General features: G+C 39.2%; 1 protein-coding gene across 2 annotated transcripts in view; it reads right to left on the minus strand.

The window, feature by feature from the left end:
• Positions 1 to 23,932, minus strand: part of Tmem232 (transmembrane protein 232) — a 174,952-nt gene that overhangs the window by 146,370 nt on the left and 4,650 nt on the right. Inside the window, exons 2-7 of one of the 2 annotated variants that reach the window (XM_048331048.1) lie at positions 23,544 to 23,547; positions 21,165 to 21,171; positions 13,374 to 13,518; positions 8,015 to 8,126; positions 6,621 to 6,726; positions 4,035 to 4,192 (exon numbers count right to left, since the gene is read on the minus strand). In XM_048331048.1, coding sequence (XP_048187005.1) covers positions 4,035 to 4,192; positions 6,621 to 6,726; positions 8,015 to 8,126; positions 13,374 to 13,501 — 504 coding nt within the window. In that variant the 5' untranslated portion in view covers positions 13,502 to 13,518; positions 21,165 to 21,171; positions 23,544 to 23,547. Of the gene's footprint in view, positions 1 to 4,034; positions 4,193 to 6,620; positions 6,727 to 8,014; positions 8,127 to 8,331; positions 8,484 to 12,764; positions 12,966 to 13,373; positions 13,519 to 21,164; positions 21,172 to 23,543; positions 23,548 to 23,932 lie in introns of those variants that run through there. The other variant, XM_048331049.1, reaches the window with a different exon arrangement.

Here is a 23,932-nt window from a genome sequence, read left to right on the forward strand (position 1 = left end):
TCAATGTACCATGTGAAATTATGCCATTATCTTTTGTCTTTCTTCCCCAGGGTTTTACCCCTGATGTCCTGTTACTGATTTCAGTACCCTGGGTATTGTATATATGTTTATTGGAACTAGGGAAGGGAAGGGAAACATGAAAAAGGAGAGATAAAGGGTAAAAGGCAAACCGATGCAACAGCACTATTTACAAAATGACAACAATCAAACTGTACAACTAATATATTCCAACTGTACAACTCATGGGGGAGGGAGGGAAGTAGGGAAGGAGGAAAGAGGGAGAATAATGATGGGGGAAGTAACAACTTTGATAAGAAATGTACTTACTGCCTTCTGTATGAAACTGTAACCCCTCTGTACATCACTTTGACAATAAATTAATTAAAAATATTTTAAAAATTAAATTTCATGGTGTATAATGTGTAACTAACATATTTAATGGGTGAAACTGTATTTTATTATTTTTTTCTTCCATTGTAATTTGTTTAATTTTTTCTGCTCCTGGAGCTTGAACTCTGGACTAAGTGCTGTTCCTAATCTCCTTTTGCTCAAAGCTAGCACTCTACCATTTGAGCCACAACCTAACTTCTGGCTTTTTCTGTGATTAATTGGAGATCAGAGCCTCCTGGGCTCTTCTGCCTGGGCTGTCTTTGAACCCTGATCCTTCAGATCTCAGCCTCCTGAGCAGCTAGGATTACAGAGTGAGCCACCAGTACTTGACTTCTCTACTGTAATTTTAAGTTAAGAAATGCAAAAGGTCACTGGCAAGATAAGAAGGAAGGAGGAGAGTACCCAGCTTTCTCTGTGTTTTCCATGCTCCTTCCATTGTATTCCACTTCATTTTTATCACTAATGAGCATTGACTTAGATTTTACACATTGCATATTTATATTTAAATCTAACCAATTTTTAAATATCCTTATAAATATCAACTTATTTTCATTATGAATAGTGTGGACATTTTTAAGAAGAAAAATATCTGTATTCTAAGACAAGTATTAGTAACAACCTAACTCTTTCCCTTTGGCGCCTCCTTCATGTAAAGTCTCATTTATTTGTGTGGTCATAGTCTCTTATAATCTGTCTGTGTCAGCTTTATCTCTCACTCCCAAACATGTCAAAGAATATCTCACATTATATTATATGGCAAGCAAGCCAGGCAAGCACAATACCCTGACTTTAAACCCTAAACCACCAGAAAAACAAAAAAAGAAAAAAGAAATCCTGCTAGTCTTTCTTTGCAATAAAACCATTAGTTAAGCTAAATTTAATAGACTAAGAACCATTGTAAGGATTGAATCCAAATGACTTTCAAGGCCTTATGGAATATGACCTGTATTAAATAATTTCCAACTATATAGCTCTAAAATGATGTGGAACATGGAAAGAACCAGTATCTTCCATCCAAAGGTTATTTATGATTATTTATGATTTATACATTGTGTGTGTGTGTGTGTGTGTGTGTGTGTGAGAGAGAGAGAGAGAGAGAAGCTTGAACTAAGGGCCCAAGCTCCTTTGCTCAAAGCCAGTGTTGTATAACTCAAGCCATCCCTATACTTCTGGCTTTCCGGTGATTAATTCCAGGTAAGAGCCAAGGCTGGCTTCAAAACATGATCCTCAAATCTCAGCCTCCTGAATAGCTAGAATTACTGGTTTGGCCACCAGCACCCATCTGGCTGTTGGCATTTTAAAACAGAAAAAGAAGTAACATGTAAAAGTCCTTCAAGGTGGGCTGGGGATATAGCCTAGTGGCAAGAGTGCCTGCCTCGGATACACGAGGCCCTAGGTTCGATTCCCCAGCACCACATATACAGAAAACGGCCAGAAGCGGCGCTGTGGCTCAAGTGGCAGAGTGCTAGCCTTGAGCGGGAAGAAGCCAGGGACAGTGCTCAGGCCCTGAGTCCAAGGCCCAGGACTGGCCAAAAAAAAAAAAAAGTCCTTCAAGCCTGTAATCCTAGCTATTCAGGAAGCTGAAACTTGGAGAATGATGTTTCAAGACAAGACTGGATGAAAAAAGTCTTCAAGATACCCTCCCCAAATAACCAGAAAAATGCTAGAATGGAGATAGAGTGCCATCCCCCAGCAAGAAAGCTTAGAGAATACTAAAGCTACCAGCACAACCATGTTCATTGCAGCATTATTTACCATAGCTAAAGTATGGAACCAACCCAGATGCCCCTCAGTAGATGAAATGAATCAAGAAATTGTGGTATATTTATACAATGGAATTCTATGCTTCTATCAGAAAGAATGGCACTGCCCCCTTCATAAGGAAAAGGGAAGACTTGGAAAAAAATCAAACTAAGTGAAGTGAGCCAGACCCAAAGAAACATAGACCCTATAGTCTCCCTCATTGGTAATAATAGTACATGTCAAGGATAGTCCTAGCAGATGATCACAATAGCTCAATACTATGTCCATATGAACACATAAGATGATGCTAAGCAAAATGAACTCCAAGTTATGGAAACAAGCAGCTTATCGTTATTATTTTTAATGTATTATGTGAAATTAATCTTTTCTCTTTTGTTTATCTTCCCAATGGTTTAGCTCCTGTTGTTACTGTATTTGATTTTGTACCCTGGGTATCGTGTAATATGTTTGTCTGAATTAAGGAAGGGAAGGGGAACATCAATATGGTGAGACAAAAGGTAAAAGATGAACCAATGCAACAGCAATACTTACCAGACAATATGTTATAAACTAATTGTACAACTTAGAGGGGGTATTGTGGAGGAAGGAAAGTGGGAGAAAAATGAGGGAGGAGGTAACAAGTTTGACAAGAAATGTACTCACTACCTTATGCATGTAATCCCTCTGTACATCACCTTGCTGATAAAAATTTTTTTTTATCAGATACCACCTCACCCCAGTTAGAATGGCCTATACTCTGAACTCAGGAAACAACAAATGCTGGAGGGGCTGTGGGGAAAGAGGAACCCTTCTCCATTGTTGGTGGGAGTGCAAATTAGTACAACCACTTTGGAGAACAGTATGGAGGTTTCTCAAAAAGCTCAATATAGACCTACCCTATGACCCAGCCATACCACTCCTAGGCATCTATCCTAAACAGCAAAATCCAAGATATCAAAAAGGCATTTGTACTTCCATGTTTATCGCGGCACAATTCACAATAGCTAAAATATGGAAACAACCCAGATGCCCCTCCACAGACGAATGGATCCAAAAAATATGGTACTTATACACAATGGAATACTACATAGCGATTAGGAATGGTGAAATACTGTTATTCGCAGGGAAATGGTCAGAACTCGAACAAATAATGTTGAGTGAGACAAGCCTAGAACACAGAAAACAAAGGGGCATGATCTCCCTGATATATGACTGTTAACAAAGGGAGACGGAGAGACAGTAGAGACCAAGTCTGTGAATACTGTATATGTTCTTGATACATTGTATATTGCATATATGTCAACCTGACCTAGACAAGGGATAGAAAAACAGGTCGTAAGATATCATAAGAAATGTACACACTTCCCTACTATGTAACTGCACCCTCTTTGCACAACACCTTGTAAAAAAATTTATGTCCAATTAATAAAAAAATAAAAAAATAGGGAGAAGGAAAAAGAAAATGGGCAGGGGAGGGGAAGAAATGGAAAGGGAAGGGGAAGAGGGTGGGGAAAGGGAAAGAAGAAGAAGAAAAAGGAAAGCTTAGAGAAACTGTAAGGCTCCGAGTTCAAGCCCTGGTACAGACACACACCAAAAACAAAACAAAACAAACTAAAAGGCCAGTCCTTCAAATGAAGAAAAAGTAAAACCAATTATGCCCAGAAAAAAGAAGCATATTTATTTTAAATAAATATTTTCTTCCATAGATTGTAAAACTATTTTCTTAAACTTTCCCACATAGATACCAAGTAATAATGTACTACTCACAGTTAGAAATTAAACTAACAAATAAAAGAATGTTCCCTAATAAAAGTAAATGTCTTGTTTTGGTGATAAAACTGATGCTATGTCATCATATATTGTCATCTAATAATTAATAACATTAAAAAATTAAAACGTACCTTTGCCAACTTTATCTCAACTGAATATAAAAATGCCTTCTTGAATGCATCACAACAAAGCCTATATAAAACTGACTCGGCCACAAAAAACAAAGCAGGCAGCTGGTCATAATCGAAGGAAGCATGGTCCAGAGAAGCATAGAGCATGCTGAGAGCTTCTGAAATTTCATAAAGTGGAAATGTTGTCATTTAAACATCATCTTGGTTTTCTACATGCTACGATTTGTTCTCACAGTTAACTACTTGCTCAACAAACTCTAAGTGTTAACAGATTCTTTGCCATTCTTCCCATCAAAAGATGAAATCTCCTAAGCTCCTTTCCCCTTAAACTAGAGCAGGCCATGCAGCTGCTCTATCCAGTAGAATGCCAACACCTAACAAGTGACACAGGATAGCTTTGGAGACTAGATCAAAACAGGCCATGCAGACTTCGCCTCTACCTGAATGTTCCCCTGGCCCTGGTCAGAACTACGTTTGGAACCCTGATCTCCATGTAGAAGGTCCAACTAAGGAAGCTGAACTCCGAATCATCAAGTGGAGAGACTACTTAAAAGAGAGGGAGAGGGCTGGGGATATGGCCTAGTGGCAAGAGTGCCTGCCTCATATACATGAGGCCCTGGGTTCGATTCCCCAGCACCACATATACAGAAAACGGCCAGAAGTGGCGCTGTGGCTCAAGTGGCAGAGTGCTAGCCTTGAGCAAAAAGAAGCCAGGGACAGTGCTCAGGCCCTGAGTCCAAGCCCCAGGACTGGCAAAAAAAAAAAAAAAAAAAGAAAGAAAGAAAAGAGAGGGAGGGAAACGCTCGGGGAGCTCCAGCATTTTCAGCCAACACTACATATTGATCACAAGACCATATTCAAAACGATAAGAGAAACAGAACAGAGCTCATTGAGGAAAGAAAGGCCAAAGAGAAATGCCGTAAAGGACAATAACAAAACCCAGAACACTGAGGCAAGAGAAGTGAGACTACTCTGTGATGCTGAAGGGGGATGAGCATGAAGCTGGGCGCCTACGGAGAAACGGCAACCTGAGTCATTCTAACGGGTTTAAGAAACTGCCGTGTACATATCTTAGGATGAACAGCAACTACGACTTCAGAAAGGAAGACTCCAGTGATGTTCAAGGAAGGGTCAGGAAGGGGGCCAGTGTGTCTTCAGCATAATGAATACCTTGAGAAATAGTCAGGAGCCACGTCCTTTAGAGCCCTGGCAGGCCATGATACGATGCTGGGCCTCATTTTAAGTGAAATCAGAAGCCACTGGAGATTGTTTAAGCTGTAAAATGGCCACTGGTGGTGCAGAATGAACAACAGAATGAGGAACACAGAAGAGCAGAGGTAGGACCCCTATTCCGAAATTTACTTCAGTTGTTGAGATTCTTAGGAAATTATATTTAGGACATCATGTTGAGTTTCATATCTGAATGAATTAAAATGCTGTTTGTTCCGTGTAACAGTAAACTCAACAAAAAGTGTTGCGTTCAAAATAAAGATGTGTAGTATTTCAGATCAGAATTGGCCAGAGAAGGATTACTTTCTTCCCAACTAAATATTTCTCAAAAATAATCCAACAGAAAGTGTTCTGAACAGACCAATCTCTGCATCACTTTCTGGAGAACCAGGTCACATGACTATTTCCAATCCTACTGTGGCAAGTTAATGGGAATTCCAATGATTCACTGAGTAAACTCTCTGGGGCTGGACCAAGACACCCCCTCCCAATGAAGCACTTGACAATAGGATGCCTGAAAAAAGCTGAAGTTTAGCTGGCAAATAGAGACCAAGCAATTCCTGGTTGGTGGTAAACTGAAAGTGTTCATGCTTACTTCAATGTCATTTAAACATTTAATAGCGGTCAGGCTGTAGATGGTACTCTGATGAACGCTCATAAAAGCAAGTTAAGTACAAAATACTTCCTCCTCCTACTGCTTAAAGCTCCTAGACAGTATTACACATTCAAATTTGCATGGGGAAATATTCTCTGACCTTTATGTGACTAACTCATGTCCTAAAACTCATCTTCCAAGTTATACATATAGCATTTAGGATAACGATAGAAGGAATTTTATCCCCTTAAAATCATGTTGCTTAATTTCTTTTTTTTAGATCACTTAGAGGAAGTTTAAAAGAGGAGTATAAATGAGAAGTGATAAATGAAAAGGTAATGAGTAAAGCTTGCTGTTTAAAAATAAGTAAAAAGGACAATCATGTGTTTAACTTTTTATGAGTTTGAATTATAAAATGTGGAAACAAGTTCATTAAAAGTATTGTGTATATTGTAACAGGAAAACAGTAAATGACAGTTTATATTACTTTTTTAATTAGCTACCAACTTCAGGAAAAGCAATAAAGACTTTGCTGAATAAAAGTTTTAAAACAACTTTGTAATTAAAACATGGAGTAATCCAATTCATAAATTCAAAATTACAAAAGGAATTTCTACAGTGAAACCGTATGAGACATTTTAATGAGGAATAGAACATTTTTTGTGTCCTCAAGATTTCTAAACATGCAAATTCTCAAATTATATATGAAGTGCAAATCCAGAAAGCACTGTGTACTCTTAGGAAGAACTCGGAGTATATACCGTCTTGGATTTCTCCCTTGCACTGAGCCAGATATGTCACTTCAATCCACGCAGAAGGTAGATGCACATGCTTCCCAGAGCCCAGAGTTTTCAGACCCAATTTTCTCTGCCGTGAGAGAAAAAACAAACAAACAAAAAGAATCAAACCAAAATGTGCATCTTCTCATTCAGGTACCTATTTTATTACCGCTTAAGTATGTGTACCATGAGCTTTATAGTTTGATCTTATTGTCTTTTTATATTTTTGCAAAGGATGTTAGTGTTACATGTAGAGAACATTAATAGTGAAAATAAAGACACGGATCATGTGTTAAAATAACTCTCACTCTGATTTCTAGGGATTATGTGATCTTCCTGAGAGAATGCATCTCAAATTGTAGAAGCAAACGTGTTGAAGAAAGCAATTGATGCGTGTTGCTGGATATTTCAGTGCTGAGCAGCTGAAGTAAATAAAGGTAAGAGACAAGTAAGATGTAAGCTGAATGTTGGTCTTTGAGTTTCAACAGGAAGGAAAGAGATGGTCAGGACTACCCAGATTCCCTCTTGCAGTGCCTACGCCTGAGGCTGCCTCTAAACCTCTTAGCCAATTTCGGCCAAGCCTACCTGGACCTCTGGGAACCTTTCCAATGCACTTTTCAGAATCCTGTATTTTAAATCAAATGTTTAAAATGGATTATTTTCTCATACAGTAAATATATGAATAGTCATGAACTAGAAAATAACCATCATCATGAAAAAAGACAGCTTACAACAAGCTTCAGTTTTGTGCTGCTTTTATTTCATGAAATATTTGGTACCAAAGAAATATAATAGAAGATTATTTCTCAGGTTTGTAGTGAATTAAATTTAAAAATAGCAAAATAAGGAATTGGTTTGCTTCCTGTTCTGTCTCTATATTTGCTTGGAAACTTGAGAATTTAGTGTCATAACTAATCAAGAAATCAACTTTTAGCAAGTTGAGTAAAGAATAGTTTATTACCAAGAATACAATACTTAGTGCATCTACGGTGTAAGTAAGGGAAGATTATCTTTATGAATCATTATACTAAGCTAAAATTTCAAGGAGGAAAAAAACAGAATTTCTGTAATCAAATATTATGCGCTAGAGTTTGACATTTTTCTCTCAGCCCTTGTAGCTGTCAGGTACATTCCCTAATAATTTATGGAAAGCCTAACACAAGAAACCACTGTACACTGAATTCTTCAGACATATGCTTTAAATTTAATTTCTATTAATATTTAGCTATAAATAATAAGAGTTATAATTATATTTAGGTAGTTATATATATTTACTAATAAATATATTTTATTTCTATATTTCAGTACCATAAAATAGGTCCTCATGTATCAAATAGAAACATAATTCCAAATACTAGGTAACAGTGTATCATTACCTTACATCTGAGAATATTTTTTCTAGCTTGTTCCAACAATTTTTCCTTGTTCACGAAATCCTGTGTTCGGTTAAATCTCAAGATGAACTCTTTTGTGACTGTAAATGATGGCCTAAACAAAAAATTCATTTTCAAATTTTAATTAATCAGCTTCTAGTGGTTAAGTATCACAATTTTCTCAAAAATATTGTTAATTTTTATACACAAAGACCAGTAAAATTATTTATGTTTATATATGTATACACACACACACACACACACACACACACACACATATATATATGCATACACATATATGCTTCCTAGATTGATCTTATCACAGTCTTAGATTGAGGAACATTGTCCACAACCTTTTGGCATCTGACAAAATGTTCTTGAGATGGGTGAATTTCTTTTCATAGAAGCCAGAATTGGTTCATTGTAAGCTAAATCTTATTTCTTCCAGGCACATTGATCCACACAATGGTGTCTGCAGGGATGGTATGAAGAGAGAGAGAAAGCCATGGGCTGATGGCTCATGCCTGTAATCCTAGCTACTCCAGAGGCTGAGCTCTGAGAACTGCACTTCAAAGCCAGCCCAAGCAGGACAGTCTGTGAAACTACCAAAAACACTAGAAATGGGACTGTGGCCCCACTGGAATAGCACTAGCCATGAGCAAAAGAAGCTCAGCGACAGGGCCCAGGCCTTGAGTTCAAGCCCCACCCAGTACCAGTGCAAAGAGAGAGAGAGAAAAAGAAAGGATGTGTGACCTAAGGTCCAATGAGAAACAGATGGCCGTGTGGCAGTGTTACCTCTCCAAGAGGGGGACTGTTAACAGCATCTCTCCAATGCTGTGCTGAGAGAGAACTCCCTCACAAACAAAATTTGCAAATAGTTGCCTAAATGTCTTCCCATAAATTGTCATTTATATTTTGATCTATTGAGACTCTACTGTTGAAAGTGCTGAGAAGTAGGATTCTAACCAAAGGGGCTATGTACAATATGCTTTAAACTCACAACGGAGACATGGCTTAAGTGGCAGTGCATACCTAGTGCATACCTAAGGCCCGGAGGTTCAAACAAGGAGTGGGGGGAGAGGGAGGGAGGGAGGGAGGGAGGGAAGGAGGGAGGGAGGGAGGGAGGGAGGGAGGGAGGGGAAACAAGAAAAAGAAAGAAAGAAAAGAAGGAAGATGGAGGAAGGAAGGAAGGAAGGAAGGAAGGAAGGAAGGAAGGAAGGAAGGAAGGAAGGAAGGAAGGAAGGAAGGAAGGAAGGAAGGAAGGAAGGAAGGAAGGAAGGAAGGAAGGGAGAGAGAGAGGGAGGGGAGGAGGGAGGGAGGGAGGGAGGGAGGGAGGGAGGGAGGGAGGGAGGGAGGGAGGGAGAGAGGGGAAACAAGAAAAAGAAAGAAAGGAAGGAAGATGGAGGAAGGAAGAAAGGAAGGAAGGAAGGAAGGAAGGAAGGAAGGAAGGAAGGGAAGGGAAAAGAGAAAGAGGGAGGGGAGAATGGAGGGAGGAAGACAGGGAGGGAGGGAAGAAGAGAATAAGAGAAAGGAGGGAAAGGGGAAGGAAGGAGGGAGGGAAAGGAGGGAGAGAAGAGGGAGAGATAGAAGGATGGTAAAGAAAGAAGGAGGAAAAGAAGATGGGAGTGAAGGGAAGGAGGGAAAGTGGGAAGGGAGAGAGGGAGAAAAACAGAAATGATGCTGAAAATCACATAATTACAAAAGACCAAGAGTTCAGATCTAACTCCAAATGCTGCAAAAATACACTTTATAACTTAATATTAATAAAGTTGTCTAACACATCTTGCAGTGGCGGCTTGAGTGTTCAGTTTCTTGTTGTTGCATACACAATTTGCTTAGTGAACATCTGGTGTTTGCGTTATATATACTACATTAAATATGCAGAATGTACTTTGATTTATGCAAAGGAAAAGGAGACTCTGGAAGATAATATCATGCTGAATGTTTTACCTTTAAAAGTGAAAAAGTCATTATTTAAAATAACCTCTCTGACACAAAATCTTCGCTATTAGCTCTTTTTCCTATGACTCTTCAGAACCATTTATATGAGCATGTAATTTGTTCATCTTCTTAATAAGATATTAAGCAGATTTACTTCACAACAACAAAGCTCCCTTACATGTCCATGTACACAGTGTCTAGGTTTCAAACGCAAAGTATATTTTCTGAAATTAGTGTTTTTCTTGGTTTCACAGGCTTTAAGGAAAACACATTTGTACAATTATTCCTACTGTAAAACAGACTTTGGTTGAAAATAATACCTAATTCAATTAACATGCTTGGAATTAATGTAACACATAATTTTATGTCAGCTGTTCAATATGGATTGTATTATCTGTAGCACATCATTGGAAATATGGAAAGCTAGTCATTTCCTGCTTTCTGTGCATCTGTTGAGTGATTTAATTGGTTTTCTACAGCTTATGTTAATAAATATTTAATAGGAAATAAATACAGAAATTTTAATTGCTTCTTTGGTAGACAAATAAACTTTTATTTAACAATATATCAAATACATAATGAGTAAAAAAGAACTTTAAAAAGTAAGTATAGACATGTGAAAATAAAATATACTTTAGCTTCATGATACTGAAATTCCTTCAAAATATCAAAGACTTTCACAAAGATACACATAATCAAATTTAAAAATGGAAGTAGAGTCCTGTTAATCATTCAGTCTTTAAGAAGATTGTGCAAATTATACATATAAATGTCTCCAGATTTTCTGATACCCAGTCCATACACCATATGTGTGTGTGTACGCATGTATGTATGTTAGTATGGAGAAATAGCGAATGGCTATGCAGGAGGGATAATTACCAGTCTTTGCCATAGTGACCACAGTTTACCATAAACTGTGAGATAAGCACAAATTGCCACTGACAACCAACTGATTTCTTAGGTTATCTACAACATAGGACTAACTAGACGATTGGGGAAAGACGCATATTTCACCAGCCAATCACTTTTGGGGGGGGAGCAATGAGTAATATTGGGGATGTGATGGTTTTGCTTCCATGACTAACAAAAGTTTAATGATCTGGTCAATGTTTTGGGGATGGAATGTGGCAAGAAACAGATTTATGATCAGATCAAATTACAGGAGAGTTAGTTTACAACATAGTGTCTTGTAAATATTGCTGCTGCATTTGTTCACCTTTTAAGTTCAGACTTAAGCAAAATAAACAAAACCAGAACACACACACACACACACACACACACACACACACACACACACACACACACACCCTAAACGCTCTGGAAAGCAACAGAGAGAACATGAAAATATTGGCTGGTTTTGCCTTGTCTTTGTGTGTGTGTGTGTGTGTGTGTGTGTGTGTGTGTGTGTGTGCTTGTTTTGAGTACTTTTCATCCTTCAGTTTCTTTTGTTTCTTTTCTTTTTTTCTGCAGTCATATATGGTTGGTTAGGTTTTTCAGGTAAAAGTTAGGAATAATAAAATCTTAATGTATGGAAATATTCTCCAAAATGAAAGGGTATAGAACCTTGGAAGATCTTTCTGATGAGTGCCTACATTAGACATAAATGCTGTGCTGATTCTCAGGGTTCCTCAATGTCTTCAGACACTGAGCTTCCTTTCTCCTTCCACAGGTTAAATAGCAAGGAACCAGGCAACACTACATGAATTGTTCATTGGTGAGCACCTATCAGGTAAATCCAACTAAGGGAAATGGTAGTTGGGAGGGAGTGGAGGAAGTAGATAATGCCTACTGATTTCTATGTTCTGTGGTCTACTGAGGGATATAAGTACTTCTTGCAACCTGCTTTTTAAAAAGTCAAGTCACAGATAAATGAGTTAAGTACAACTATATTTATATACACCTTCAAAATAAAAGCATCAAATAAAAGCTAAAGATATTTAGGAAGTACCCTCAATGTTTTTATGAATCAAAAATTTAGAAATAATATACATGTCTATGCTTTGCAGCATGACCTTTTTCCGATGGAAAAACACGAATGCACATTCGATGTAAGTGGGTGCTTCCTACAGCATGTTCCATGGGTCCGTTCTGTAGAACGGGCTACATAAGCAGCAGGAACCCTGCCGTTTTTGTCTCCTTCGTGTACTCTGACACTGCATGCTAGCATATTAAAACGTGAGAACTCTCGGAGTGAGGAAAATGTTTACTTTCTCAGTACTTTTCTGATGTGTTTGGGTGAAGGACCCATCCTCCTCCAGATATCTACTGATACCTTCTTTTGATTTATTGCTTGAAGAGATTAACTTTCTATAAAATACTCATTCCTCATGAAGTATGGAATCTACATTTACGATAATTACTTGATTGTTGCATGAATAATATGTGTTTTGAAATTTCCATTCTCTTCTTAGAAACATTTCCAACATGTTACCCTAGTTTGATGTACTTCAGATTCTGGGCCACTCTATATTAATTATTTAGGGTATGTGACAGTTTATATGGTATTAATCTCGCTGTGACCCTTTCTTGTTTTGAAGGTACTGAGGTTTGAGCTCGGCCCCTCATGCTTGCCAGGCAAGCCTTTCGCTGCTGAGCCAGACGACCAGTACTGCCACTGCTGAGAGTTTGTTACTAATTATTTTTCCTCTATTTATCACTTTTTCTATTAGTTAAAGAACTGCCTAGTCAACATTTACTTCGAAACGGCTACCTTTTATTTCGGGCATCCCTGAGCACTGAGATGCACCAATGTAGCAGCAAATGCATGTTAACATTACATATATGTTTACATAAATCATAAAAAACTACTCACAATTTTGGATGATATAATATGAATTTCATTTTCTCCACTCTAGGGTTTGTGATATATAATGACGTCTGCTCCTTTGTGTGTGTATTACCACAGTGTTAGAACAAGGACACAAAAGACAACTGAAGAAAACACTTCCTTGTGATTGTAAACATTTCGTGAGAGTTCTTTTAAGTTGTACGCCCTTTAGCAGTTGTATCCCAAAAAAGCAATTTGAAATAAAGAAAAAAAAATCATCCTATTATGGCTACATATAAAACAGCAAAAGACTAAGAAATAACTATGGTGACTTACAATGTAGAAAGTATTAAGGACCTTATCTTAAACATATTATGGATTGCTGTGGCAAATTAAATACATTGTATATAAAATGTTCATATCAAACAAAAAGTATATAATTCACAAATCCAGATAAAATCCATAAAATTACAAATAGCATAAATGATGATGACCATTAAACAAATAAAGCTATTTGAAAAATAGTAATATTTAATACTTTTACCCTTGGCCAAAAAAAAGTCTTTTTTCAGTTTTTCATAATTTGCTGAGTTTTCTAAATTTTCCATAATGCACATGATCCATACTTTAATAATACGTTGTTTTCTAATTTACCTTTTATGGCTCTGTTTATGGCTCTGTTTTCTTTTCAGCTTTTCTAAGTGAAACTGTAAAAGTTCTTCTTGATAAGTGGAAGATACGGGTCCAATTTTATTAACCTCGGATAACTTGCTAAAGGGCATAGTTACAGGTCCTCAGCCTAAAGAAAAATATTAAATTTACATTAGAAAATAATGTACATTCATTAGAATACAAATTCACTCACAGTACACAATAATACATACACATTATGTAAATTCATGACATGAGGAAAATCAAGCTTGCTTAGGAGCAGCTTATTAGGAACAATTTGAATTAAATTCACATCTTCAATCAGTCTAATTTACCAACAAAATTCATATGGCCTCTATTATGCTACTATTATAAGCTTGTCCAGTCATATAACAAAGTTGTTATTATAACTTAGCAGTTGTATTAGTAAAACTATGGAATGAACAGCATATCATAGTAGCTAAACATAGTTTTGCAACCAGACCAACAGATCTACCAGACTGTCCTGTGTCTCAGTTTTTCACATCTCTAATATGGCCACAGAATGCCGTGAGAAAGAAATACTTCAGCACAAGTAGTTTATTTGGGATAGAACCTGGCATGTAGGAAATTAATAAATGCTTTTTATGATTATTAAACTACTAAGATAATTTTTTTCAGCTTTTTCCATCTCTTAACTTTTTGCCATTTAAATTATGCCTTATCAGCATTGCCTCACATTACTTTTTCTTTAGAGGAAAAGTTGATCCTATTTTATATGTGTGATTAAAACTAAGACATTATTTGTCTTTCGTGGATATTGAATCACCAAGGCCATGATTAAGTAGTCAAGTTTACATTAACTTTGCCAGGACCAGGGCTTAACTTTAGGCCCTTCTACTCTCATTCAGCTTTCTTGCTCATGGCTGACACCTTGAGCTACACCGCCCATCTAGAGAGTTGTGCTGCGGAAAAAGCTTTGGGCTTCGGGTGCGGAGATACAACAAAGCCGAAGCTGCCTGCTAAGGGTGATGTGCAGAGGGGTGACAGTTACCTAAGTCAGCTAAAGAGTGCATTTCTTTTTGGACAATGTCGCCCCTTCCTTCACTCTCCCAATTTTTCCTTCCTGTCGTCACTTACACGTTGTCTAGTTCACTTTCAACATAGTGTCCACGGAGGACCGTTGCTGCATTTGGTTGCCTTTTGTACCTCCTTTTCTGTGTCTCCCCTTACATTCCCAAAGACATAGAAATGAACAAACAGGACAAAAGGAAAAGAAAGCAAAAACAGTTTCAAAAGACAAAAAGACAGAAAAAACACTTTTGTTTCTATTTCCTGAAATTCGTTTAGATAAATAGACCTTGACTTTTTAAGACTCTACACAAAGCTGAAATTCCCAAGTATAATGTCCTCCAGATTCATCTATTTTTTTCACAACTGACAGGATATTTTCTTCTTAGAGCCAAATATTCCAATATAAGTTCACAATCCCTTTCCTGTAGTCCCATATTTATCAAGCAACACCATAACAATTTAATGTGTTTGCCGCTTTGAATAAAGCTGGAACAGACACGCTAGGGCCAATTGTATTCACATCATGATTTCTTTACTTTTAAAAGTAATCCCCAAAGTGGGATTGCCTGAAGCTATGGTAGCTTTAGTTAGGATTCTCTTAGAGGGTTTGAATTCAGAGCCTTGAACTTGGGAAGCTGGTGAGATAATGATGAGCCACATCTCCAGACCTTCTATTTCAAAATGTTAAGGAATTTCTATTCTGTTGGCTATGTTGGCGTACTAATTTATATTACCACCAACAGTATAAAAAAGTTTGCTTTTGTAAAGTTTAAACAGATCTCCTGGTATCCTGTAACCCTCATCAATATAAAATGGAAATATAAAATTAAATAAGACCAGCAACTAGGATGGATAATATTAAATATACTTCCCAGTCTTATTAAGTGTGGAACATTAGCAATGTGTGCAAGTTGCGTATGAATTAATAGAACAAATCTATTTGTGTGTTTGCAAGTTAAACATATGTCTACTTCATGACCAACATACTTCATTGCAAAAGAAATGAAACACACTGTTGCACAGAGATTTGTACAAAATGTACGTAGCGGAGTTACTCAGATAGTTCTGAGACATTCCGTTGAATGAATAAACATTCAGCAGAATTAAAAACCAGCCAGCCATGGGTTTATATACCAGTATTCTTCTCAAGTGATAATGAAGAATAAACTACTGCCGCACCCACCAACATATACGAAGCTCAAAATTACGTGAGGTGTGAGAAGGGTGCATATTACATGACTCTTTAGAAATGAAGTTCTAGAAAAGTCGATGCTCTTGCATGCTGATGGTCTGCAGGAAGATGAGATGGAGCTGCAGGACGGATTGAAGGGAAGGGGGCCTGTGGAAAATGTTACAAAATATGGGCAGTAACATGGATGTACGTATTTATCACAGCTCCTTCCACAGATTCCATTTTTCAGTGTTGACCTAGGCTGCATGTTGTTGTGTATCTCCTGCTCCAACAGATGGAATCTAATTTTGCTCCTCATGAATTGGTAGTTAACATGAATAACTTAGCTCAAGCTATGGAAAAAAAAATTCCATTATAGGACAAAACTTCATTAAAGTGCCATACAGTTTCTTCCTGGGTCTCTTGGGATATTTTCTCTCAGTCATGGTGTGAGTGGCCAGAGTGACACAGCTCTAGCTGAGTGGCCAGCAGACCGCCAGCTGGTAGTAGCAGAAACTGCCAGCCACGTGAGTGGGCCAATTTGGGTGTACAGATCTGTCCATTTTTCACATGACTAGAGCCTCAATTGATATCATACAGAAATCGTCACCAGAAAGACCTCAAGGTATGAATTATTCAGCAAAGCACTGTCAAGTCCAGAACCATGAGAGTTAAATTTTTTTTTTTAAAGTTTTAAGCCACCTAGTTCACTAAGTTTTACAGTGCTTTGCTCACAGGTAGAGATATCCAGAACCCTTAATTATATAACAAAAACTTTTTCATTTCACTATAAGCAAATCTTATCTCAGTGACAAGTAGGATTATAAGAGGATATATAAATTAGATTTAGTGACATAGAGAAGTTAAAGTGACAATGATTCAAAGCAGATCAAAGAGTATTTTTCTTAGATGGCAAATGTCTCTCACTACACAATGTAGTCTCTTGGTTGCTCAAGGCACCTAACTCCTCCTCTCATCATCACAGTTAGGTGTCACCTCACTTCAGTTTGTTCACAGGCTCAAGCAACCTTAAATCTCTGAGGAACAGTACTGCTACCCTTGTGCTATTGATCTCCATCTTCAAAGGAGCTCTGTTGATCAAGTTTCCTTTTCTACCCTTCGGCTATCCTTCGATTTGGACGCCATTATCTTTGTCCTAGATACAAACAGAAACTTTTTATTTTTAAGCCTGTTTCTGATTCCTCTATCTGTACTCTCACCTTTTACGTAATTGCCAAACTAACTTTACCAAACACCAATCTCCTGATCATTTCACTACTACTCCAAAACTACCATTTTGATACAGACCTTTAATATATTCCCATTGTAAGGACCAAGAGTCTGAGAAGATCATAGAAGTTCAGTCTTCATGCTATTTACCCAAATATTAATGCTTGCTTGGACCTGTACTAATTAGCAGCAATTACTTCTTGGCACTATATTTTAGCTTCTAGTAATATTTTTAAAATGAATTTTATCACTATATATGAGGAAAGTTATATATCAAACCTTTTTTTCTCGTTACAAGTTTATTGACCAAAAAGAAAAACAAAAAAATGGAGTCTTAGAAGTTTTCTCTCGGAGAGGAAAGATGGCGCCGATAGAATAGGGAGGCACCCCGACTCGCTCCAACAGCATAGTGAGCTGGGAACTCCAACACCCAACACCCCATCAAGAACCCAGCAAAACCAGCATCCAGAAGCAGTGGAGAAACACAGGAAAACAAAAAGGAGCAAAAAAGAAGAACCGAAAACCTACACGGAGCCGGAGATTCACCGGGGCACCCTCCCCCCACCAGCCGACCCTGGCCCAAACAGGGTCAGGCTGAGAAAGGGGAACCCGGCGATCGGCAGACAGGCTTCCAGGAGCGCAGAATTCATATAGCGGGAGACTCCACGGACACAAGGCAGGGTGCGGACCAAGACACACACCGGCAGCGACGAGAAGTTCGGGTCCACACCGGGTTCGGACAAAGGAACCCAGCACGGCAGAAATCAGGAACCAGGGAAGCCACCACGACACTTAGCCAACCCCTGGAGGGCCAACGGCTGCGCGGGACACACACACAAAGCAGCAAAAGTGAGTGCCCTTCCTCCCCCTACCCCACCCCTGAGGGAACAAAGAACCCCCAAATCAGGCGGGAAGCTTCCATCAGGTGCTGGGAAGTCAGTTTAGCAGGGGAAGGGCGGAGCAGCCCCAAGGCCCCACAGGTTCCTGAACTGGCAGAACCGGCCCCGCCCCCTTCCCAACAGGGGCCGGGAGACGGCCGGTTGTGCAAACCCCACCCAAGGCGCCTGGACCTCGCAGACTCTTACAACTAAAACCACCACAGGCGCTGGTGGGCAATACCAGCCCAGCAGGGTCACCTGAGCCTGATCACGTCCCCCACTCACAGCAGAGGTGAGGTCTGAAGGTGCCAAGCCACACCCGGACAGTCGATCCCACTGGACCCCACACATACCGCCCCCCCCCAATGGACTCGTGGGATGGCGCAAGCACAACCCAACAACCCAGGACCTGCTCTGGGAGGCATATCCCGCCGAAGTGCCTGTTGCAGTGGACGCACAGCGCACAGGAGGGCGGGGCTCCCGGCGACAGCGCCCACTCTGGTAGGCGTACCCTGCACTGGTGGGCGGGGCCACAGCAGCAGCACCTGCTGCCGTAGACACGTCTACACAGGAGGGAGGGAGGAGCTACAAACCAAACCTGAGAAGCCATCCAGATCTCCAGATGCGCAAATCACAAAGAAACATAACTGAGTTCATCAAAGGGCAAGCCAACTCGCCAGCTCCAAAAAGCAGCACGACTGAAGAGGAGATGGAGACTAAAAAAGCAAATGAGGCCATGTTAACAGGAATGATCGAAAGCGTCAGAAATGAAATCAGAAAACAATTCCAGGAATTTAGAGCGGAAATCTGGAAGGACACCCAGGAAGCCAAGAAAGAAATGGAAGCAAAACTGGATACAATGCAAGCCTGCTTTAAAGAAATGGAAGCAAAAATGGATACGATGCAAGCTGCCTTTAAAGAAAATCTCCACATCCTGAGAATTGAAATGCAAGAAAAAATAGATTTAAAATACAACTCTTTAAAGGAAGAAATCTCCACGATCAGAGCTGATATGACAACCATAAATAGCTCTCTGACATCCATAAACTCCGCAATTGAAACCATAACACAAAGAGTAGACCATATAGAATCCAGAATCTCTCGTCTGGACGATGAAGCAGCTGACAACAACCAGAAAATGACCACACTCCAAGAAAAGGTGAAGCTTCAGGGAAGACTAATCCAGGAACTAATGGACAAAGACAAGAGATATAATCTGCGCATAATCAGAATAGAAGAAGGAGCCGAATACCAGAGCAGAGGGCTTAATCATGTTCTCAATAAAGTTATTGCAGAAAACTTCCCCAATCTCACAGGGGACCCCATCCAGGTAACCGAAGCCTATAGGACACCTGGCAGTCCAGACCCCAGGAAAGCCACCCCAAGGCACATAATATTCAAGACTACAGACCTCAAGATTAAAGAGCAAATTCTGAATTCAGCCAAAGCGAAGAAGGAAACTTTTTTCAATGGGAAGAGGATTCGAATAACATCCGACTTATCCACACAAACTTACCAAGCTCGAAGTGAGTGGAAGAACATCATCCAAGTACTCCAGAATAACAATTTACAACCTCGGATCAAATATCCAGCGAAATTGGAGTTCACATTCGAAGGGAGAACCAGATCTTTCCACACCAAAGAGGAGCTAAAGGAGTATGTGAATAAAAAAAACCAGCCCTACAGCGAATATTAAGAGGGGAACCCCAGCCAACAGAGATCGTAAAAGACACACAGACAGAATCAGAAAGAAACTTCAATAGCCAAAGTCCAGCAGAAATACAAGCTCACTAAAGACAAGAAAAAAAAAAAAAGAAGAAAAAACAGCCCACCAAGAAAATGGAAGGAGAAAAAACACCCTTATCCTTGATCTCTTTAAATATAAATGGTTTAAACTCCCTGATAAAGAGGAGCAGACTGGCAGAATGGATTCGCAAACAAAAAGTTGACATCTGCTGTCTACAAGAGACCCACCTTAGGGGCTGGGGATATAGCCTAGTGGCAAGAGTGCCTGCCTCGGATACACGAGGCCCTAGGTTCGATTCCCCAGCACCACATATACAGAAAACGGCCAGAAGCGGCGCTGTGGCTCAAGTGGCAGAGTGCTAGCCTTGAGCGGGAAGAAGCCAGGGACAGTGCTCAGGCCCTGAGTCCAAGGCCCAGGACTGGCCAAAAAAAAAAAAAAAAAAAAAAAGAGACCCACCTTACAGCAAGGGACAAAAACAGGCTTCGAGTGAAAGGATGGAGCAAGATCTACCAAGCAAACGCATCCACCAAAACGGCAGGTGTAGCCATTCTGATCTCAGACAAGCTGGACTTCTCTTTAAAGTCCACTCAAAAAGACAAAGAAGGACACTACATATTAATACAAGGAAAAATCCAGAATCAAGAAATCACGGTGATAAATGTATACTCACCAAACAAAAGAGGTCCGACATATGTCAAGCAAATTCTCAAAGAATTACAGAGCAAGATAGACGCAAACACAGTCATAGTGGGTGACTTTAAAACTCCCCTCTCTCCAAGAGACAGATCCAACACCCAGAAGATTAGTAAGGGAGCTGAGGACCTAAATAACACCATTTCCCAAATGGATCTAACAGACCTATATAGAACCTTTCACCCTACAGAGACCCAATACACCTTCTTTTTCAGCAGCCCATGGATCATATTCCAAAATAGACCACGTCATAGCCCACACAAAGAACCTCAGCAAATACAAAAGTATTGACGTCATCCCATGTATTATATCTGATCACAGTGGATTAAAGGTAACCCTCAACAACAAAGGATACCACAGAGCCTATACACACTCTTGGAGGCTAAACCCCACGCTGCTATCCAACACTTGGGCCACAGATCAAATTAAAGATGAAATCAACCAATTCATAAGCCACAATGACAAAGAAAACACATCACAAAGAAACCTATGGGACACAGCTAAGGCAGTGCTGAGGGGCAAGATCATTGCACTCAGCACCCACATTAAAAGAATGGAAGCAGAGCAGGTGAATACCCTCACAATGAAACTAAAACAACTGGATAAACAAGAAATGACAGAATCTAAAACGACTAGGAGGGGAGAGATCACAAAGATTAAAGAAGAGATAAATCTGATTGAAAATAGAAAGACCATTCAACAAATAAATAAGACTAAAAGCTGGTTCTTTGAGAAAATAAACAAAATTGACAGACCCCTTGCAAGACTTACAAAAAAAAAGAAGAGAAGAGACTCATATTAGTAAAATCAGGGACTCCACAGGAAAAATTACAACAAGTACACACGATATTCAAACAATCATAAGGAGCTATTTCCAAAACCTCTACTCAGCAAAAAACAATAATTTTACAGAAATGGATCAATTCTTAGAGAAGTACAAACTGCCCAAACTGAACCAAGAAGAAATAAATCAACTAAATAAACCAATAACTTACGGTGAGATACAGGAGGTAATCAAGAACCTCCCTACTAAGAAAAGCCCAGGCCCAGATAGATTCACCAACGAATTCTACAAAACCTTTAGTGAGGAGCTAATTCCAATACTCCTCAAACTCTTCCGCTAAATAGAAACGGAGGGAGAAATCCCAAACTCATTCTACGAAGCTAATATCATACTCATTCCCAAACCAGGCAAAGATCCAACAAAAAAAGAGAACTACAGACCAATATCACTAATGAACACAGATGCAAAGCTCCTCAATAAAATATTAGCTAATAGGATCCAGAAACTGATCAAGAATATCATACATCATGACCAAGTAGGCTTCATCCCTCAGTCATAAGGATGGTTCAACATCCGTAAATCAATCAACGTAATTCACCACATAAACAGAACTAAAATCAAGAATCACATTGTTATCTCAGTCGATGCCCAAAAAGCTTTTGACAAAATACAACATCCATACCTATTAAAAGCTTTGGAGAGAACAGGAATAGATGGAACATTCCTCAAAACAATAAAAGCCATATACAACAGACCAACTGCTAATATCATATTAAATGGAGAGAAACTTAAATCATTCCCTCTAAACTCAGGAACAAGACAAGGATGCCCACTCTCCCCACTTCTGTTCAACATAGTGCTGGAATCCCTAGCCATAGCAATAAGGCAAGAGGAGGACATCAAAGGGATCCACATCGGCAAGGAAGAAATCAAGTTATCCCTATTCGCAGACGACATGATCTTATATCTGATGGACCCAAAAAACTCAGTACCCAAACTCCTACACCTAATAAACCAATTTGGCAAAGTAGCAGGATACAAAATCAACCCACAAAAGTCAGCAGCTTTTCTGTACACCAGCAATAGACAAACAGAAAAGGAAATTATGGAAACAATTCCATTTACAGTAGCCAAAAAACGAATAAAGTACCTAGGGATCAACTTAACCAAGGACGTGACGGAACTATTCAATGAAAACTACAAAAATTTAATAAGGGAAATCAAAGAAGACACAAGGAGATGGAAAGACCTCCCATGCTCATGGGTAGGCAGAATCAATATAGTGAAAATGGCCATATTGCCCAAATTGTTATACAAATTCAATGCAATGCCTATCAAAATCCCAGCCACATTCTTCACTGAAATAGAGAAACCAATCCATAAATTCATATGGAACAGCAAAAAACCTAGAATAGCCAAAGCAATTCTAGGCAAAAAAAGCAGTGCAGGAGGTATCACAATACCTGACTTCAAGCTCTACTACAAGGCCATCATAACAAAAACAGCATGGTATTGGTATAAAAACAGATCGGAAGACCAATGGATTAGAACTGAAGACTCAAATAAAACCGCACTCTTACAGCCAACTGATATTCGACAAAGGAGCTAAAGACATACAATGGAATAAACATAGCCTCTTCAACTACTGGTGCTGGGAGAACTGGGCAGCCATATGCAGAAAACTCAAAGTAGACCCAAGCCTATCACCATGCACCAAGATCAACTCAAAATGGATCGAGGACCTCAACATCAGACCTGAATCCTTGAAACTACTGAAGGACAGAGTAGGAAAGACACTAGAACTTATAGGCACAGGAAGGAACTTCCTGAATAGAGTCCCAGGGACACAACAAATAGGAGAAAGACTCGATAAATGGGACTACTACAAATTAAAAAGTTTCTGCACAGCTAAGGACATAGCCACCAAAATAGAAAGACAGCCAACAATATGGGAAAGGATATTTACCAGCACAGCAACAGACAAAGGCCTGATATCGGTCATCTACAGAGAACTCAAAAAACTAAGCCCCTCCAAGCCCAATAAACCTATTAGGAAATGGGCAAAAGAGCTAAAGAGAGACTTCACAAGAGAAGAGATAAAAATGGCAAAGAAACACATGAGGAAATGCTCAACATCCCTGCTAGTAAAGGAAATGCAAATAAAAACAACCCTGAGATACCACCTCACCCCAGTTAGAATGGCCTATACTCTGAACTCAGGAAACAACAAATGCTGGAGGGGCTGTGGGGAAAGAGGAACCCTTCTCCATTGTTGGTGGGAGTGCAAATTAGTACAACCACTTTGGAGAACAGTATGGAGGTTTCTCAAAAAGCTCAATATAGACCTACCCTATGACCCAGCCATACCACTCCTAGGCATCTATCCTAAACAGCAAAATCCAAGATATCAAAAAGGCATTTGTACTTCCATGTTTATCGCGGCACAATTCACAATAGCTAAAATATGGAAACAACCCAGATGCCCCTCCACAGACGAATGGATCCAAAAAATATGGTACTTATACACAATGGAATACTACATAGCGATTAGGAATGGTGAAATACTGTTATTCGCAGGGAAATGGTCAGAACTCGAACAAATAATGTTGAGTGAGACAAGCCTAGAACACAGAAAACAAAGGGGCATGATCTCCCTGATATATGACTGTTAACAAAGGGAGACGGAGAGACAGTAGAGACCAAGTCTGTGAATACTGTATATGTTCTTGATACATTGTATATTGCATATATGTCAACCTGACCTAGACAAGGGATAGAAAAACAGGTCGTAAGATATCATAAGAAATGTACACACTTCCCTACTATGTAACTGCACCCTCTTTGCACAACATCTTGTAAAAAAATTTATGTCCAATTAATAAAAAAATAAATAAATAAAATAAATAAAATAAAAAAGAAGTTTTCTCTCATTGATGAGTAGGATTGGGAGGGATGCGGGAGAATGGACAAAGAGGTGATACTGATCAAGATGCATTGTACTGGGCT

The sequence above is a fragment of the Perognathus longimembris genome, chromosome 22, assembly GCF_023159225.1.
Source record: "Perognathus longimembris pacificus isolate PPM17 chromosome 22, ASM2315922v1, whole genome shotgun sequence".
NCBI classification, from domain to species: Eukaryota; Metazoa; Chordata; class Mammalia; order Rodentia; family Heteromyidae; genus Perognathus; species Perognathus longimembris.